Source organism: Solea solea, chromosome 3 (assembly GCF_958295425.1).
Source record: "Solea solea chromosome 3, fSolSol10.1, whole genome shotgun sequence".
NCBI classification, from domain to species: domain Eukaryota; kingdom Metazoa; phylum Chordata; class Actinopteri; order Pleuronectiformes; family Soleidae; genus Solea; species Solea solea.
In genome coordinates, this window is record NC_081136.1 from 4,676,471 (window position 1) to 4,697,804 (window position 21,334).

The window sequence follows — 21,334 nt, forward strand, 5'->3', positions numbered from 1 at the left end:
GCAGAGATCGATCTTCTAAATCGAGTCTGAACAAACCACTGCCTTTTCTCTGCTCAGTCAATTTGCTCGGTGTTTACTGAACGAGTGCTGAACCTGATGGTTTTTCATGGTACACGCACAAGAACCAGATTACATTATTCTCTCTGTCAAAAAAGGTGACAGAAGTGAAGAAGGGAGGAGAGAAGAACATCATAGATGAGTTATCAAACAGGCTGTTGGGGGGTGGGGGGGAGTACTTACATAACTAGTATAGAACATTCCATTCTGCGTCAGGACGCAACAGGGAAAAAAGGACAAAAGACAGAAAAGAGAGACAAAGAGGACGAGAGCGAAAGGCAGTGAGATGTGTGTGAGATGAAGAGACAGAGACAAAAAGAGGGACGGAGGAGAGGACGGAGATAACGGAAGACAAAGATGAATGGAAAGAATATGGAAAGGTTATGATCATGTGACGTGAAAGAGAAAAAGAGGACGATAGTGAGGAAGATAAAGAGGAAAAAAGACAAGATAATGTGTTAAAAAATGGAAGACATTAAGGACACAAGAAGATACGAGGTAAAATGGAGAGAAAAAAGTAAGAAGAAAGAAAAAAAGAGGAAAACACGGGATGATGCGAAGGTTGAAGAACGACAACGTCAGCAAAGAAAAGAGCGAGCGAGCGAGAGTGAAGGAAATAGAGAGAGAGAGAGGGGTCAGAGCGTGTGGGTCACAAAACAGGACGAGCAGATGACAACGCAAAACGGAGACGTGATAAAAACGAGGGACACGGGAAGGAAGACGAGTGGATGACAGAGCAAAAGACCAGATTAGAGGAAAGAGAGAGACCGAGAGACAGCGAGAGAGAGGAAGTAGAGGGTTAGTGACAGTTTGTGTTTGTCAGCAGTTTTTCTACAAAAACACTCACACACTCACACAAACATGCAGCGAATCAATGTGTCTGCAAGTTTTTAACCTTTGTTTTTAAATCTGATTTTTGGACCAAATTTCTATTTTTTTTTTTATAATTAACCGACAATAAACTATATGAGTAGAAATTAGTGGACAAATAAATTACAATTCCACCTTTTGGATTCTGCGTTTTTAGAATTCATCGTTTTTAATTTTTGACAAAATGTGACATTTAACTGTTTATTTTTTATCTGTGAAGCTGAATTCTGGAATTAATCATTCTTATATAATGTCCCCCAAAATGAATCCTTTTATTATTATTTGAACGAATTTTAATCATTTTTTTTTATTTATCTTAAATACCCCCCCTTAATTAGTCATTTTTAAATATTTAACGAAGAGGTTTTAGCAAATTCTGCAAATTTCTTTGGGTACCCCCCTCAAAATTGGGTCCCAACATAGTTAATGTGGGAATCTCTACTAAGAGAAATATTATGTGACACAAGATACTAGTGGTTGTCTAACTGGTGTGCTGACATAATTTTTTGTCTAATCACTGTATGTCATTTATATCATAGGGATTGAAGGAAAAGGGCGACCAAAGAAAACTAGCTACAATAACGACGGTTTTAGTTTTAGCTGATAAATGTAACAGAAAATGTTTTTTTAATGAGGTGCAGACACTTTGAAGAACTGTTTCAGGAATTTTCTCAGGCACCACGTGAATGTTTGTGTCTCCTCACCACGTGTTGTACAGGTATGGGCTGCGGGGCCACAGGTGCAGGACCCCACTGTGTGGTGGACATGGTCTTATTCTGCCAGTTCTGACCGCCCGTCAGCTTCTTCTCTCCCGGCTGGTTCCACTGCATCTCTGGTCTGAGGGACGGAGGAAAGCAGAGCGACATCAGACACACGATCAGCACATTTCCTAGTTTAGACTAGATCTTAAATTCTTGAAACCGATGCTGACAACGTGGTTACGTCCAGCTTTACATCAGTGTCGTGGAGCCGGGAGGCTACACACAAAATGCTACTGGTAGTAAAATCGATGCAGTGAAATCTAAAATTTTATGTGGTGATATTATATAACTTTTGAGACACCAAGTATACATTTTATTGAGCGTATCATTTATAACAGATGTTACAAATTAACTGTTTGTGAATTAGCATAAAAAAATAAAATTAATTTACATTTCAGGCCACTAGATGGTGCCATGTGCTCACTCACTACAGCTGATGTGCGAGTATATCGCGATATATCTTAAATATTGTGATAGTATCATATCGCGACTTAAACATCGTGATAGCATCGTATTGTGACTTAAATATTGTGATAATATATCGCAACTTAAATATTGTGATATTGTATTGCAAGTTTAATATTGTGATAATATCGTATTGTAATAATATATCGTGACTTAAATACCGTGATAATAAATCACCACTTAAATATCGTATCATGACTTAAATATTGTGATAATATCGTATTGTGACTTATATATCATAATATATCGCAACTTAAATATCGTGACAATATCATATCGCCACTTAAATATCGTATTGTGATGATATCGTATTGTGACTTAAATATCGTGATGATATCGTATTGTGAATTAAATGTCATGATAATATCCTATTGTGACTTAAATATCGTGATGATATCGTATTGTGAGATTGTCTTTAATTTAAAAGGGCCAAAGGATTTTTAAATATTCTATCTTAATGCTTTAGCCCTACAAAATCAAGGCGTTTTAAAGAATTTTAGTCAGTATTAGTTGTTGCAGCCCTAAGAACATTTGTATTAGCAGGGATTGGAGCCTTCAATATTTTATTAAACTTACTTCCTTTACTAAGTATGACTTAAAAAAAAAAGGAATCATGAATAATCAAGTGAAGACACGTACTTCTTGGCTGGAGTTCCACCAAACTGCAGATCTAAAGTAGAGACAGAAACACAGAGAAGGTCAGTGATCGTGTTACCATATATTATACATCTGATTAGGTTTAGAGGAAAAAAGGCAAGAACTAGTATAAGGAGTATTTTACAGTTTTTAGAGAATGTTTAAAAATACAGTTATTGATAAATATAAAGGAAGTCAGGACTGACATTTGTTGAAAATGGAGATTAGGAACTGTGAATGTCAATGTGGTGATTTGTGACTTAATATCGTGATAATTTCATATCGTGACTTAAATATTGCGTTAATATCGCATTGTGATTTTTTTTATTATCTGTTGTTTTGGCTTTCCTTTGTTGCATTTTATTTCTATTTTCTGTCTTAATCTTCTCCTCTTAAATTGGCTTTTAACTCGTTTTAAGTGGAATTCTTAATCACAGGAGGAGGAGATACTGCAGATTCCACAGTTGCTGATCGCTTGACTTGTTCATTGTTGGGAAAAAGTTGCCTCGTGAAAGTTAAGGAGGTTTATAACAACAGATCTAAATGTACGATGACACTCACTGCCGACGAGGTTGGCCAGGGACGAGTCGAGGTCGTTGGCGAGCAGCTTTCCTCCAGGATGGATCGCCATTTGAGGGTGATGATGATGATGATGAAGATGATGATGAAGAGGAGGTCCGGTGTGTGTGTGAACTGTGGGCTTCAACAAATCTCCGAGAGCATCGAAACCTGCACGAGACAAACAAAAACGTGTCAACGAGCTCAACAGTAAGTAAAAAAAAAGACAAAAAGTGTCGAGACTCTGAGCCCTTTCACACCGACAGGGCTCCGTGCCGGTGTTGCGTTTACTTCTGCCTGTGTAACGTGGAGTCACGTCCTCCCACTGTGGTTCCTCTGCTTTGCCACAGTTTTTGAGATTTTCTAGGCATCACAAACGGTCTAGGAGTTACTTTAATGAGAGGCACGCATGCCAAATATGGGATAGCAACAAAAGGGTCAAACTGGTTCGCCCAAATGCACCAAGGTTCTGAGTGTCCAGAACGGCACTAGAGCCAGAACCATGTTAGTCTGAAAGCACTATATCCCGTATATGACCCGTTTTCCAAAATTCAGCTTCCTTGTGGATAAAGAAGAAGCTAAAAACTTTTAGCGTATTCTCCTGAACTCGTTCTGGTGTGTATTAAAAACCCGGAATGTTCTGGACCCAGTGTGAGACGTTTTACAAAGTCGAATATGAAGCAGCCGAGAGTTTGAGGAGAGCGAGAGAGCCAGAATTTAATGAGTTTTTACACAACTTCTCAAACATTTCCGCCAACACTTGGACCGTTTTTAATGAAGCAGAGCTGGAAGGTTTTTAATCTGCGAGTGCTGGAAACCCTTCAAATGAAGCCAAATCTAACGGCCTCTCTCGCCGTTAATTAAGTTCCTCCTGACCCATTTCCGCGTTTACGTGCGAGGACAGCGATTCCAGCAGATGAAGCGCATGTGCTCCACCCACCTTTTCCCCCTTCACTGTGGAACAGCAGCCTCCCTCCATCAGCAGCTATAATCCCTGACTCAGGGACTTGTAGCAGTTGTTTAAAATGATTGATTTATCTGCTGGTTGTTGTCATGTACACACTCCCGACTCCAAACTGTGATTGGTTTTAAACATGAATGTGTGTGTGAGCGATTATTTGTCCATCACTGTTTGGTGTTGAGTTATTTCCTGTGTGTGTGTATGTGGCGTGTGAATGTGTGTGTTAAGCACCTTTGTTAACAAGTTCCCACGTCAGCACTCACTCAGCCAACGGCACGGTTTCACTGGCAGAAACGCGGACGTGTGAGTGTGTTTATTTTCAAAAAGCTGTAATTTTCAGAGACTAGAGATGGGTCGCCAATTAAAGTTGCAGAATTTCTTTCAGCCTTTCAGTTTCGAGGACCAACGTGTAACATTTAGGAGGGAGTGCTGGCAGAATGTGAATATACTACCAATTTAAAAAGTTTGTTTAAAGGTAAAGTTGCTGATAAAAAAACCTGAGATGAAGCTTTTTATATTCATAGAGGTCGCCATTTTTGTTTCTACAGCAAACAAACGCGAATGACATCCTTTCTGGAATGTAAGGGCCACCATAAAGCGCTTTTACACTATACAGCCGAGCTGAGCCGACTAAAAAAGTGACGTCAACAGACTGCTGGCCACTGATTGGCCAGAGTGTCGTCACTGGAAGAGTCATGAGTGCGATGTCCGACAACAAGAATCAAAGCGAACAATGTCAAACAATAGATTAGTTAAAAACACTTAAAAAATCCTGAAAACATGCTTTAATCTCCAACATTTAGTCAAATCACAACCCCTGCCGCTGTTCAGTGACCGAGTCACACAGGAAGTACGGAACTATTCTGTGAAAAAATATTTCTAAATAACTGAGCCTCATGAGATAGACGTGATTGCGGCGAAATTGCGGCCATCGTCTCTATCGCCCATATCGTGTTTGACGCTTGAGTTGAAATATTTCAACTTTCGCGGAAAATCTTGACGACGCCATGGTCAATCTGCGTTCAGATTCTCCAAATGACGTCACGTACTTGACAGCGGAAACGTCTGCAGAAAAGTCATCTTTTGTGGTTTCATGCCACAACCGTACGGAGCTGGAGACAACTTCGGGAGCTCCGTAACGGATGAGAGCCACTTCCAGCGATACTTAGTAAACGGTGAAACTTGACAAGTTGTGTCCTTTAGGCGGACCAGAGTTCAGTTGCGCACTCACACCTCCCCAAACGAACCGGACTTTCAGAGCAAACAAACTAGGGTTCGATTAAGAAGAGGCTGGTGTGAATGCACTCTAAGAGTTTGAAAAACATCAATAACCTGGAGACAGGAAGCCAAAAGAAAAGACCATAACAACACGGAGGAAGATGCGAAAATACGACAAGTGCTGCAAATGTTTACGTGTCGCTACAAAACAACATAGACGAGGAGGAGAAAAGAAAGAGGCAGCTGATGGAGGGGGAAAAAGAGGAAGGAATAATATTTAGTCGGGAAATGGTCTGACAGCGGTGCTGACACATGAGATTCAGAAAAACACTTTTTCCTGCTAGCTTAGCAGATGAGAGAGAAAAAAAATAGTGGGGAAGACGGGAGCACAAAAGAGAGGAAGAAGAAAGTTGCTGAATGAAAAGAGTAAAGCAGTAAGTAGAGCAAGAGCGAGAGAGAAACAAGGGGGAAACAAACACACAATCTTTTAAATTCTCCCGACTCTAATTTCTCTCCCACGGTCGACACTTCCATTATTGTCGTGACTGAGATAAAACACTGAGAGGGATTTTTTTTTTTTTTTTTTTATAGTGTTTGTTGTTGTTTCTTAAAGCCCAGTGAATTAAACTGAACCAGGGGAGCAATAGAGGAGAAGCAGAGATAAGGGGTTCTGGTGCAGAAAGACATGGATCAAACACATGACACAGGGCAGCGAGGAGTAGGAAAAACTGACGGAGGGAAAAGCAGCGGAGGTGATGAAGGGAGTGCTGAGATGGATGTGTTGAAAGAGGGAGGATGAAGTTTAGGTGTTAGGTGTTAGGATTTGACAGTCGATTGAGTTTAAGATCAAAGGGGAGGGAAGTAAATCCATGTCACGGGCTCAGATCCAAACTCACTGGAAGGAAGAAACATACGTCGCTACAAACTGAGAGAGAGATTTAACAAGGTCGGTTTATCTGAAGCCGAGTGCTGACGCTGGAGACGTGACCCTGCGGGATTCACACGTCAGTCACGCCGCGCTTCCATCATGGTACGGTTCGGGTTTGGAATGGTATAGACCTGGGTCAGGCTTGTGTTTTGACTGAAAACAGTACCTTTACTTAGAAGGTGGGGTGTTAAAAGCCAGATTTTAGTCAAATTAAGACAAAATTCTGTTTTCTTAACTCTTCTGTGACAAATCACAGAAGATGGACGGATGGACACCAGACACCAGCACTCACACGTTTGTGACGTCAGCTTCTTCTCAACACCGTAATTCCTAAACGGTTGAATAACTGCCAGATATGGAAAGTGAAAGTTATCTTGGAAAAAAGGGGCAGAAAGAAGTAGTCACTCATTGGGCTTTTTTTTTTTTTGGACAATTCTACATCCATAAAATCAAAATAAATCCAGTCGACCTGATTATCGTGATGGTCATAAGAGGGTTAATGTCAAGTAAACGAGTTAGTCCAACTAAAATCGAGCCAGTCTTAGTCGGACTAACATACCTGGATAATGCGAGGAAAGGGTGCCAAAAAATGAAATGGTCAGGGCACACAAAATGTACAGAGGTATCGGGTACAGCAGTATCGAAGTTATTTTTTACGAATACAAATATGGTACACGATAGTGCTATTGGCATCAGTGCGTCCTTAATTGAGACCATTAACTCCTCAGGAAAATGTTCTTACCGGTGCTAGACATCAAGTAAGAAGCAGACGCTTATTTTACCACAGACTCCCATTCAAACTGTGTTCATGTATTCCGAGGAACTTTCTGGACATGAAAACATAAATTCTGAAGGATTTCAGCCAAACGTGGACAAAGTAATTCAGACAAATGAGGGGAACAGCGAGGGGTTAATGTACAGGAGGAGAAAAGACGAGGAGGAGGAGACCAGATGGAGAGGAGTTGCCTGGGTGATTCTTGCCTCGTGAAGTGTGATGGGGAGACGATGAGGCAAAAAAAGTGAGTGAGACATGAAATTAATGGAGGGAAGAGAAGAGGAGGAGGGGCTCGTGTGTGGGGTTTTGTATTTGTACCCTCTTTGGGACATTTTTTTCCCGGGCATGAACACTGACCACGTCAGAACCAGCAGTCCTCACGGAGACCAAAACCTGGTCGTGACGAGGCAGAACCTCGTTTTCTGAGAAACTATTTAAGTTGGGGATGACTGGAATGAATTGTGGTTAAGTTTAAGGTTCAAGATTAATGGAACAACAATGTGGAGTCCTTAAAAGAATAGCTGCACAAACGTGTGTGTGTGTGTGTGTGTGTGTGTTAGACAAGCAGAAACAGACAGATGGGACGGAGGGAAAATGAGAGACAACGCGTAAGCAGACACGGACGTGGACACACATGGTTACAAACACTAACAAATATAAAGAGACGCGGATAGAGACACACACACACACACACAGACATACAGTAGCTGTGCAGGGTTTTTGTGCCAGTCGTCCAGATGGTGTATTTACTGGTTGTAGTTTCAGCTTTGACACAAGCTCTATTAATAGGAGGAAGTTAGTTTGAGTGAAGCCAGCGGAGCCAGACCGAACACTGACGCCACGAGTCTCCAACTGCTACTGCTGAGCAGAGCAGAAAAGATCCCAGCGAGGTCAGGGGAGATGAAATCTGCAGCTCCTGAGCCCAGTCTGCACCCAATCCATGCTAATCTGACAGCTACCGCGGCATAAATGCAAATAACGACTCTAATTACGATGATAATAGAGGAAGATTTACGGTCATTCTGTGTGGGAGAAAAACTGCTTTTGAACGACATTTGCAGCGACGTCTGCCGTGAAGCAGCTGGCTGATTAATTTACCTCGGCTAATGATTGATTGATTGATTTGGTGGGGAAAAAAACCCCACACAGAGCGGGACCAACACCGTTAGTGAAAAATGACTCTCACACACACACAACAAGGCTGCATTTTTCAAATGCTTTTCCTGCAAAATCCATTTCCCTCCAGCAAAAACATCGTCATTACTTACATTTCTACAAACGTGCATATCTGCGCTTTTTTCTAGGTAAAATAAGAAAATAAACCCTGGACAGATCGCCAGTCCATAGTTTTTGAATCTCCTAGATATCGCATATGGTCTAGAAGTGACGGCAATGAGAAGTACTCATGCCAAGAAGGGTTAAAGCAAGGATTAAAAAGGTCCAGTGTGTCACCTTCATGATGGCAAAATTGTCGTAAAAATTGTATATACATTTAAAGCATTATCCAAGTTCATGAAAGTGTATACTCGTTTTTTGTAGAATTCAGAATAAGCCTTCGTTTATTTAGGGTCTTGCTTTGCAGTGGCCGCCATTTTGTGTCGCCATGTTTCTACGGCAGCCTGAACGGACAAACCAGCCAGAGTGTAATAATGTGGTCCACGGGCCATGAGTTTGAGACCACTGCTTTATATTCAACCTTGCATTCAATGCAATTACATTATTATTAAAAATAAATGAGTAAAACTTCAGTGTATTTTTTTTTTTTTTTTTCGATTGGTCAAACATATGAGCCCAAAAAATGAGAATCATTTATAAGCCATTGGCTGCAGATCAACAGTAGAAAAACCCTCATCTGTTGAACTCTGGTCGGTACTTTGAATAATTCAAACATTTCCACAGAGTATTAGCTAAATATTATGCTAAATTCTGACTAACTCTCTGGGCATGAGATGATGCAAATGATTTCATCAAAAATCTCCAACTGTAACTTCGGCTGAACTCTTTCTTCCCCCTCTTTAGTTATGAAGAAAGTGCACCGTAGACGACGATGATCTGATCTGATCTGATCTTCGGCTTCTTGTCAACAGCTCACTGAACATTAAAGTTCTATACTTTCCCAGAAGCTTCTCGGGTTCCAAAAGGGTTGAGAAGGCGGCGAGATTGATTGTGTCAGAAGCCGAGAGGTTTAAAGAAAAGTAAGGTAATGAGACGTGCACTGAGCCAAAGTCTCAGACCCACATCAATTTAAATCAAAAGTAAAAAAAAACTTAAATCAAATTAAATCTGACCAAACCACAATAACTCACACAAAACATCTGTTAGTCTGAGTCTAATCTGAGTGGGGATCGAAACCCAATCTAGTCCAAATTATCTACTGGCAAATCTACTACTTGAGATCTGGAGCCAGAGTTTTAGGCATTTTAAATCTATTTTGAAAAAAAGAACCTCAAAAATCCAAGTGCTGACTCTTACTTTTCAAACTTGATGTCCAATCAACCCTGACCAAACCACAGTAACATACAGATAATCTTTAAATTAGCTAAAATCCAGCTAATCTACAGCCAGTTTAGTCCAGATTATTTCTGAAATGTAGTTTTTCAGGTATATAAAAAAAAAAGAATAATAATAATAATAAAAATATTCCCAAATCCTTGAAAGCCAATATTAATTGCACCGATTCTTAGTTTTCTTAAGGAAACCAACATTTCCATATAGCGCACATATCAGATTAAAATTTACTTCAAATCAAATCAGACCAAACCACAAAATCACAGAGAACATCTAAAATATACTTGAAAATCCAACAGAAGCCCAACAAGCAGAAAGAGACACCATTTTAAGAAAATAATCCCAAAACCTTAAAAGCCAATATTCTTTGCATTAAAATGTAAATCAAATCAAATCTGACCAAACCACACAATCACAGTAGAGCATCTTTAAATGAGCTAAAATCCAGCCAATCTACATCAGATCTCATTCTGAAGATGTGAAACAAAGCTTTCAGCAATTTGCTGACAGAGTTGGCATTTTCTTCGTCGTTAGAAACTGGATTGACAGACCTTTTAATTTCCACAACAGCCCACCGAGCAGGAAAAGCCACAAGTTTAAGAATTGAGAAACGAGTCAAGCGGGTTAGTGAAAAGCTGCAGCTGCACGCAGAGCCAAGAGGTTTTAGTTTGTCAGTCCGCCTGGACAGAGTCAGACAGAGCGGGATTTACCGGCTGCAGGTTGTGGGCCGTTGTTACTGGGCGTGGCCTTATTCCCAAACACGGCATCGAAATCTAGGGTCATGGCCGCTGTGGTCTGCTGCAGATTCTGGCTCTCCAGTCCTGAGGGGAGGATGCAGTTACACGGCGCAGATTATTACCAGGAAAACAGCTTCCACAAAAGTCTGGATTCTAAAAATCAGATCGGGATGTCCGCCTGCATCAAAAACGCATCACAGAGATTCCATCACCTCCCGCTAAACTAATCCCATTAGATTAGGAACATGAACCTCGCAGTCTCCAGTGCATGGCTATTGTTGTTTCTTAGTAACTTGGGACTTGGCGCAGGCTTTCAGAGGAGAGTTAAGCCTGTGCATGAGGAGAATCCACTGATGCAACCTTTCGGGGTTTTTTTGTTTTCTTTCTCATCTCTGTCGGGGATTAGGGCGTGAAACCTCAGTCAGGGAGAAGAAGACTGGGTTTGTGGGACACGTTACACCACGACGGCTATTAATAAACACGTCAGTGTCACAGTTAAGCTTTCACGTCAGACAGAAAAGATCATAGCAGTCACGTTTGTGCCCGAGAATAAATCATTTTCTTACCAAGAAATACTTTTACCACTAAATTTACCAAAAAACAGAATATCACTTTTGAAAAAATACATCACTGATAATAGAAACTAGAATTGTGATCATGCCTGCTTCTTGCTGCCGATTTGGGTGGCATAAGCATTTAGACAAAGTAGTATTTTTGTGGAATCAACCTTTAAAACGGTTTTAAAATCACCCTCCATTTTTTTTTAAAAACTCCAAAGCAGATTTTTAACATGGGAGTGAATTGGAGGTTTGACCAGAACTCTCTGCGCTTTTAGGTGATTTTAAGGAAAAGGCTCAAGTCATATGAAAATGAAAACAACACAGAGGGTTAGAAAACAACGATAGCAAGATCTGTATGTAAAAAAAATATCCGTGTAGGTTGGAAATTGTGGGCAGGAGAAGAGTTTGTTTAGAGATTTTTGTGATTATTTTCAGCAGAGTGTGCCACTCTAGCCACGCAATACACACTCAATATAATATCTGATTAAAGTCTTGAGTCTTGTGACCCGTTTAAAGTTCCAAACGCATCTCTACATTAAAGTATAACGACACTGTGAGGCTCCAAAGTGGGCTGGGTTGAAGTTGTTTTTTTTTTACCGCTTTCCATTCATGTGTATGTGGAGCTTAAACTTCTATGCAGATGGCGAGCTTTCTGTCAAACACTTACCCAAATGTGAGAACATTTTGTTTAAAGAAGCAAAGACAAGTGTCTTCTGTCCAGCACCTGACTGACACTTTATCAGTGAGGACATTGATAAATTTTACAGAAGGACACATCTTGTTTTGTTTTGAGAGAAGATATCTACAGCTAAAGAAGCGTCTCCGACTCTGAATTTGGGGCCAAACTCTTTAAAAAATGGCTTCACTTTAATCCTCCGTTATAAAGCCTGTAATTCTCTCTGCACTAACAGAAACTTTTCTTTTTTTTTTATTTCAGATAGCTGATTGCAGGTTGAAATGCCAACTTCTTTTTTTGCTGTTAGAGGACTTACTGTACGGGAAAGTTAAGACGTGGAGCGGATGTGTGTGTGTGGTTACTCAGCATTTCTGCAACGACCACATTTCCCACTTGGACAAACAAAAAAAGGAGCAGACGGGGGTTGAAGTGAAGTTGACGTTTCCTTTGACTTCGTTAACTGCTTAGAGTGTGAAAACATGACAGGATTTATTATTTCATAAATTGTGCAAGGTTTTTTTTGTTTTTGTTTTTTTTAAAAAACTTATTTTAAATGTATCTATAAAAGACATTAAACAGAGTTGAGGCTCATTTTAGCTCAAAATTAGACACAGGCTTAAACCTTGTGTTCATTTTGTCCGTATTTGTGGACTGATCTAAAGCTTTGATTCTTGTGTCGGACGTCGCACTCGTGACTCTTCCTGTGACGACTCTCTCACCATTCGGTGCGTGGCAGTCTGCTGACGTCACATTTTAGTAACGGCTAACCTCGCTTAGAATGTTACGTGACACAAGGAGAGCGATTCATGGTGAGGTAAATGGGTCCCGTGGCAGCGGGACGACTCTGGAATAAATTCACTTGTGTGTGAATTCCTGTCGGTGCCTTCATACATATATACACATACTGTATATATATATATATATATACATATATATCTATATGTATATATGTAAATCTAAGTGTGTGAGCGTTGCCAGCGTGGTTTGCGTACCTCCCCAGGCACTGTTAGCGGTGGAGATGGAAGGAGTGCTGTGCACAGCGGGGATGAAGGCCGGCTGAAGATCAAACAGGTCACTGTTCAGGTTGGGGACACTGAGGAGAGAGGGGGAGAGAAAGAGTGAGACAGAAGAAAGAGTGATGAGGAAGAGGTGGAGGTGGAAGTGAAGAGCGATCAGAGTCGCGGTGGAAAGAAAAGGGAGGGATAAAGAGAGAGACAGGCAGAAATTGGGCATAAATATTTAATCAATTGCGCATAAACAGCTAAAGCCACCACTAAAAATGTTCATTTGTCACAGATCAAGATTAATTCCCTCCCTCTGAAGGGCTGTAAAAACTGCGACGGAGCTATAAAACAGTTACGAGCAGTAAATTCAGAGCGAGTTACAGCGCGGGCATGTGGAGGAGTTTCACTGTTGTGGTCGGTGGAGGACGTGAGACGGGAGGATTTGCTTTTGTCGATGTGAAAACGTCAGATAACTGCGGGGTCTTTAAGTGTGGCAGAATTCAAATCCACTCAAACCTGTGTGTGTGAGTGTCACATCACTTTACGTGGGAAAAGGTAATTTACCAACTTGTTTATCGTTCACTACGGTCTAAGAACTAACTCCTGGTCGTGAAACAGTTGTTAAATGATAAATCACAAAAACAGTCTTTGTCTGGTTTGTTTTTGCAAGATTTAATCTGTATTATTCATGTGGTGACACATCGTCAAACAAAATATCCCACAAAATAAACAAATTTGATGGTTTTTTTGTGCCAATGTTACACACAAACAGTGTCGTCAGTTCACACTATTATGTTTTTGTGTTGATGCTCCATCTGATCACTAATATTCGTAAATGAAATCGCAATAAATGTCTGGAAAATATGTGATGCGAATTCTTCAGTGTTATTAAAATTGTGTTTAATCAATTTGTCATCACCCGAAAAATTTCACTTGGATGCAGTTTGCCGCTTCACCCCTAGATGTCACTAAATCCTACGTAGGCCGACATTTTCACACATCATCATAAAGCTAAACTTGGACGTTTTCTTGAAAAAAAAAAAGAAAAAAGACAATTATCAGAGTCTGCTGCATGTTTAAGTTTGGATGGAGATGATGAATGAATGGCTGCAGGCAGTTTTATGTGAGTGTGTGTGTGTACCTGTTGGCAGGCAGTACAGAGCTGAACAACTCAGGGGTGTGTATGATGTGGTGGTTGTTGTTGTTGGCGATGCCTATTGAGTGGCTGCTGGGGGAGGCAGAGGGCGGAGTATGCACGTTGATCTCCTTCAGGCGCTGGTCCTGCAACACACACACAAACAAACAAACACACAGTGATTACTTAAAACAGTCATTTCAAAACTAAATACAAACAAAAAAGTTTGATTTCCAGAAAACTCCCACGTCAGATGAAATACGTCTCAGCCTTCTGATTTGTCCTGTCTGGAGAACTTTGTCAAGCATTTTATCTGTAAAAAACGCCCAGGTTTGAGTCATTATTCGTCAAAGAAAATTAAAGGAAAATCTAAATGAGCAGCTTCAGCAATAATGAGTTATTTTTGGCTTAGGATTTAACCCTTAGAACACAGAGCATTAAGCCTGCTTTTATCTATTATTATGATCAAACATATACATATAATATACAGAGGCTTTAAGAATGTGCAATATGTGTTTTATATCCCTTTTTTTCTAGTCTGTTCTTACAAGATTTTTTTCCAGGTTGTGTTTTTGCGACTTACAGCCATGCGATAGATGGTGCGATAGACACGATATATTGCGTATGATGTGACCATTTTCAAAATAAAAGTGTTTCTTTTGATAAATAAATCACAATTTAAATACTTTTGACACAAAATGAATGTATTAATAAAAAGAAATAATACCTCATTATAACTTTATATACACAGTGTGAGACCTCTGCTGTACAGCAAAGTAAAGTTATTTTAATTACTGATGGGAGACTTTGGCCCAGTGCTACAGCACTTTGAAGATGTTCCATCACAGCTGGGATTTTCTTTTTTTTTTTTTTTTTTAAATCTCCCTTCTTGCTCCAGACTTTCATTTCTTGCATGAATTTGAACGTTTGGCTTCGGGGTGGTTTGACGCACGCTGGTTAACAGCGGGGAATTTGCGCTCTCCACATCCCTCCAACAGCTCCGTGGTTTAAAAATCATTCTTTGTGACACTGTGTTTTTACTGTTATGTGGGCTTAAACTTAAATAAAAACGCATTATATTTCTCCACGCGCGCTTTATATTACATATTCAAGCTGCTGGGCTGTTTGAGTCATCCCATAAGTGACTACATTATTTTTTATCGCTCTTGTTAAATGATTTCTTGTCATTCTCGCTGCTTTTATTTCTTATTTCTTGAGTCTGCCTATATTTCCCGCTGGATCTTATTAATTTTGCCGCTGCAGTGACTCGATTTCACCACGGGGATCAATAAGTTGGTGTCCCATCACGTGAGAACATGTACTGGGAAATAACATCGGGCTTTTTACACGGCGCGGTGGTTTGCTGGACAAAAGGAAGCAATTTACAGAACAATAAAGGTGTAGACGCTGAGTACAGAGTTGTTCTCATTTCAGTTCAAACCCTTTAACTTTAAAGCTGCAATATGTCATTTCTGTTGATTGCAGGCTCCGTCGAGCAAAAACCATCAGACTTGACTGAGGGAGCGTTTGTGTGTATACAGCAGCAGAGCAGAGAGGCGGCATGGGACAAGAGACGGATTGTAAGAGCAGTTGAAATAAATAAGGGAACTTTTCGTGGACGCTTCTGTGCGTTTTCATCGACCGATTCCAATAATTTATGCCAATACTTAGGCCCAAATATTTAGCTGATTTTCTTTTTTTCCCTCCATCTTATAACAAAAATGTTTAATGGTAACAAATAATACAAAAACCTTCATTAACAAGTTATTATTATAGTTAATTCTATTCAAAATGTTCAATACTACAGCAAAAGAAAGACCTTTTGGATAAAAAATAAATAAAAATTGTGACATATATGATCCTGAATAATGCCGTGTGCTTTTTATCTCAGTTCATTTCAGCCTGTAGTATTCTGACGTCTTCAGCTTCTAATAAACGTTCCCTCATTTTAACACCGACACATCCTGTCATTGCCATACCCCTAGACGTTTGCGATATCTCGAAAATTCAAAAACTATGGACTGGCAATTTGTCCAGGGTGTGACTCCGCCTTTCGCCCTATGTCAGCTGAGATTTGACACAGCACCCCGCCGTGACCCTCATGTGGAGGATAAAGAGGTAGAATTTATGAATGGATGGATCAGCTTCTCAGCACCGTAATTCCTAAACAGTTGAACTGTCATATATCGAAAGTGAAAATTATCTTGGGAAAAACGAAGCAGAAGCACTCACTCATTGAACATTTTTTGACAATTCTACAGCCATAAAATCAAAATAAATCCAGACGCCCTGAATATCATAATGGCCATAAATAGTACAGTATTTTATGCCCACTTTTAGTGTGTTTTATAGCAGCGATCCACCTCTGCCGTCCTCAGGATCTTTCGTGATCTGGTCAAATGTTCTCCCGTTAGCCCGTTGCATCACAACATCTATCCACCATCTTCACTTTTTATGAAAACAGCCAGCGAAGGGACGGGTTGTTGGACTTATTGCCATATTGTACACATGCTGCCGGTAATGTATGGCATGAACATGGAAGTATGGTTTTGTCACAAGGACTTTGAGGGAATTAAGATGATACCCCTCCACCGCTGAAGGAACCTGGACTTTTGACGGATGAATAAACAGAATCTCCTGCTGCTCCAGCATCATTTATATTCTGACGGCGCAGCGAGGAACAAATGTGAACGGCTGTTATTGTTTGGGCTGCGGCCCCAGCTGGCCGGTAGCCGACTGTATAAGTGTTTTTGTATGCGTGCGATGAGTCCATACGGACACCAGGGTGCGCACACAGCTGGACCCTGAGCACTCGGATGACCCCTGCTAACCCCCGGCTCCCTCGCCGAGTTCCTCGCTCTCTATCATGTTCTTGCTCTCACTTTATCTCCTCGCTTTCCTTTCTCGCTAAACCCAAAGGTAATCAGTGGACCTTGGCAGCAGCGGGGGCAACCAAGGGCACGGATAAAATCCAATCAACCGTGCACACAAACAAACACACCAAGACACACTGGCAAGCACATACCGAGTCTTATCTGCCTGGCTTTACACACAGAAACTGGCAACACAACCAGTCAGAGAGTGTACCGTCGCTGCCAGGATGCGAGCATGTTTAACATGCACACACACACACATACAGAGTCACAGTGTGTGCGTGCGTTTGTGTTTTGTAGCTTCACTGCTCTTACTCAATTACAGTTTGTGTAAGGCAGGACTCCCAAGGCTGGAGCAAAGAAATGTCAACACGTTCTACACCCCGACTCTTCTTTTGTTCCACTCGCTGGCGAGACTCCTGGCCTTTGTCCTCAGCGGGGGAGTTCACAAATCGCCGAGTCTGTGACGTTGTGACTGGAGGATTCATCAGTCAGGATAAATCCTCCAGAACTGCACGTACCAAGTGGTACACTTCGGGTTTGGTAGTACAGCACGGATTGGAACGCAAAAACCCTCATTCCGGCTTGTGTTTTCTGACTGAGAACAGTAGCTTTACTTGGTAGGTGGTAGGTAATCTGACGCCATAAATGGACAACAAAGGAGGACCTCCAGCAGCTCGTTTTTTCCTGCACGGTTTGTGGCTGTTTGTCTCAACAAGACGTCAGGAGAACAGATTTTTTCATATATTTTTACATTTGCTACAGTATTTTATTGCTTAATTGTTAGTTTTTTTATGTCAAGTGATTATTTTTTTTGCTTATCTCAGATGTTCAGCACTTTGTTATAGCAGTTGTTATTTTTAAAATGTTTTAAAAAAATAAAGTTGGCTTGATTCTTTTCAGAATAGTAACCAAATAATGGGCATTTCCAACAGTTCCAATGTTTGGCACCCTTCCGCTGTAGGGTAAACTTGGATGGAGTTGATGGTGACATGTGGGCACCATTGCCTGGAAAACTGGGCTGAAAAACCATGTGGTGTGAACTGGTGTTTGAGAACTATTGAAACTGCTGCGGGATTTTCTGCTGCTGCAGCACCAAAAGAAAAAAAAGAAAAAAAAGAAAGAAAGAAGACCGTACGAGTTCAGTTAAAATGTCAGAATAAATTCCGTTACCTTCAGCGCCTGCAGTCTGGCCTGCTCCTCCTCTAAAGCCTGCTGCTTCTCCTTCTCGTCCATGCGACTGAAGGACATGCCGGTGGTGGAGAGAGACGAGACGGCGTTGGACAGGGTGGACGCTCTGCAACACACGGCACAAACGTGAGGACGGAGTTTGACATCTCTTGAAATCGCCTTCAATTTGGACTTTTCACACCTGGCATGTGATTGACTGTGGCCGCACTCGCCCTTTCTTTTAAATTACACACAAATATGACGTGTTTGTACGAACAATATTGTCCTTTTTTTATTGCGAGTCGGACTGCACAGATGTGTCCGATGTTAGCACACTTTTAAAGCTCTACTTGCACTGCTGTGTAAAAGTGTTAACCATGAGAAAAACAGAAATCATGGACTAAAGTGAATCGTCTCTAATCCATCCCGAGCACAGATTGTGTCGTCTCTGAATGTGGTTCCTGTGATCGGATCTGAGGATGCATTTAGGACCTAACTGTGACCTAGGAAGTGGGATGGAAGTTCACCACCAGGGGGCAACACTTGTCTGTAAGACTTGTCTGTGGGAAAATAAGTTTACTTCTCACTTGATTTAAAACGTCATATAACATTTTTCTTTTCCGGGGGGGATTTAATGATCTCCAGTTTCAGCTTTTCTTCAAGAGAACATGAGGTCAGTTTAGTCAATTATGTACTAATTTGGAGGAAAATAGACGATAGACCACGGCATAGATGAGTGGACATCAGGGTGGCATCTTCCTGGACGCAGGAGACGAGGGACTTCATGGTTCATTTTCATATAAAGTCTAGGATGGATGTTAATAACAGATCTGACCCGGGGTCAGAGACGTTTACCTGGTGTCTGCATTCAACTCCTTGGTTTTCTTTCCCTCCAGAGAGCCCAGATGCTGCTCTAAAGCCTCCAGGAGGCTGCTGGGAGCCTGAGAGAGAAGCGAGTGTGAGAAAAGGAAAAAGGAAAAAAAATCACTTTACGTCTCTTATGAAAAATCACTTTCTCTTTTTTAGTGTCTCTCTATCTCATATGCAGAACAGAGACCCACCCACACATACGGTTTAAACGCACTCACACACACACCAAGCAGCCAGAGTTAGTTGGTCTCACAGGACGGTAGCAGAGAGCACCGGGTTTTCCAAGAATAGCCATGTCAACATGCAGCAAACACTCACAGTGTTAGCAGGGAGACTCAAAGGAGAGAGAGAACAAAGGAGGAGGTAGGAAAATAAATAGCAAGGGGGGAAAAAAAGGCGGAGTGCGGAGGAGAGGTCGCGCCAGTTCGCCACACGAACAGGGGGCGATAATGTCTGTGCTGCTGCCTCTCTCTTTCTTTCTTTCACGCCATTCATCTTGCCTTTGCTGTGTTTGTGCCTCTGCTGCAGCCTCCACTCTGAAACTCCGAAAACAACGCACATCCCACAATTTATTCCAAGATGTTACACCTTAAACCTTAATCACGCCTCTAAACGCATGCTTTGTTGTAAGGAGCATTAACCCTTCCGTTACCATCCTGTCTAGAAAATTCACAAACTATGGACTGGCGATCTGTCCAGGGTGATGTCAGCTGAGATTGTGGAGGATAAAGCGGTAGAATTTATGGATGGACGGACACCGGAAAGCTGGGAAATAGAGCTTTGCGGGGGGGATAAAGGGGCAGAAGCACTCACTCATTGGACATTTTTTTGGACAATTCTAAAGCCATAAAATCAAAATAAATCCACACCGGCCCTGAGCTCAAATGTTCTGGATTAAAAAGTTAGGTGAGCAGGCTAGTCGGGGAACGTTGCCACGCAACTGGTGAAAACAAAGCAGCTGCAGTTTCAAAGTGTTCACGTCGCACAGCGCGGCGCGACCTGCGGGGAGCCTCGTTAGAAACCGAGGGACACACACACACACACACACAAAAAGCCAGCTGTGTTGGAAACCGTAGAGTCAGCTTTACTTCTTCACACATGTACAAGTTTAACATGGAGAGAAATGGAGGCAGATCTGCTCTGCTCCTGCTGCAGAGAGAGAGAGAGAAAGGAAATTCTTCCACTGTGAAAATATGACAACGTCATGTCTGCCTCTCCATCCACAAGAATGTGAAGTGAGCTGCTGCTGTCAGTCGGGCTCCACTCTCTCACACACACACGCACACACACAGCGGAATGTTTTGGCTACCGAGGCTTCTGCGGTCGGTGAGACGGTGGGTTCTTGCCAAACTGTTGCCTGGTTGTGAAAGAAACACAGACTCGACACTGTTTATCTGTCCGGGTGTGTGCGTTTAAATATGTGCGAGTGTCCGCCTTCAGGTCAATATTGACTGAGACGCACTAACACATCGCAGGGCATCCATGTCCTTTGTCATGTGAAGACATTTCTCGGGTAAAAACAAGGAAAAACAAATCCTTGCTATTCACCTGCTCACGTCCACCACATCTCAAGGAATACGTTCAGCCACTTGGTCTCACTGTTAGACAGACGTTTCCAAGCGGAAAGTAAAGTTTGCACTCAGCTCCCATACCAGACTCCATAGAGAAAATCAGCGATTTTAGCTCGAGGGGACACAGGAGCCGCTGGTCCGCTGCTGCCTCGATTGGCGAGTGTGTGTCCACTGGGTGAATCCAAACACAGGATTTCAAACACAGAACTCTTGAAAACAACACGCTTGAACTCACCGACGGAGGCGGCAGTGGATCGACAACTCCTGTGCGCCGCGGTGGAAAAATTGCTGATTTTCTCAATGGAATTTGGTGTGGGAGCGAGTGAGCACTTTACAAACTTTACCGTTTCCCAAGGCAGACGGAAGGCCGTCTTGATAATGTGATGAGTCTGCGAATGTATTCTTAAGATATCGCAGAAGCGGATTTTTTTATCAGGTAAGTGTCAGGACCTCATACAGCCACACAAAAAAAAAATCAAGAATCCTCCTTATTTTCATTCTCGTGTTTCCTTTTTTGTGTGTGACAATAATAACACAATATTGCCCGGGTAAGTGGCTATTAAAGCACGTCTGCCATGCGTGGTGAGGCAACGATGTTGTGCATGACAGATGTGAAATAAACAACATCTAAGGAGGCGATGGAATTCAAATGAGTGAGTCCAAAACCCGGCGCTGGGATTTTCTTTTTTACATGCAGATGAAAACGGAAGGGGGCAGAAGGGGTGAAGCCTCATTTTCTATTCATGAGGTTTCGTGCCCTTTTGCTTGTCGTGTCAAAGCTCTGTGTGTGTGTGTGTGTGTTTCAGTGCTACACACAAGACACCCAAGGCTAACAAACACACACACTGTACTGAGTCACGTCGCTCCGCTGTGGCATGAAAAACCAGAGACGGCATGGGTTTGTATGTGTTTACACAAACACGCATGTGGCCCAGACTCATGTTCATGCAGGGGTCGAGGGGATTAGCAGCACAGTACGCAACAAACCACCACCTACAATG

General features: G+C 41.7%; 1 protein-coding gene across 3 annotated transcripts in view; it reads right to left on the bottom strand.

Annotated features, from left to right (window-relative positions):
- Positions 1-21,334, bottom strand: part of si:ch211-200p22.4 (phosphatidylinositol-binding clathrin assembly protein) — a 74,686-nt gene that overhangs the window by 8,820 nt on the left and 44,532 nt on the right. The window contains exons 8-16 of one of the 3 annotated variants that reach the window (XM_058623663.1): positions 18,748-18,833; positions 17,896-18,019; positions 13,856-13,995; positions 12,703-12,803; positions 10,448-10,558; positions 3,351-3,518; positions 2,793-2,823; positions 1,632-1,764; positions 241-264 (exon numbers count right to left, since the gene is read on the bottom strand). In XM_058623663.1, the coding sequence (XP_058479646.1) occupies positions 241-264; positions 1,632-1,764; positions 2,793-2,823; positions 3,351-3,518; positions 10,448-10,558; positions 12,703-12,803; positions 13,856-13,995; positions 17,896-18,019; positions 18,748-18,833 (918 nt within the window). The remainder of the gene's footprint in view (positions 1-240; positions 265-1,631; positions 1,765-2,792; positions 2,824-3,350; positions 3,519-10,447; positions 10,559-12,702; positions 12,804-13,855; positions 13,996-17,895; positions 18,020-18,747; positions 18,834-21,334) is intronic. The other 2 variants (XM_058623665.1, XM_058623664.1) reach the window with 2 other exon arrangements.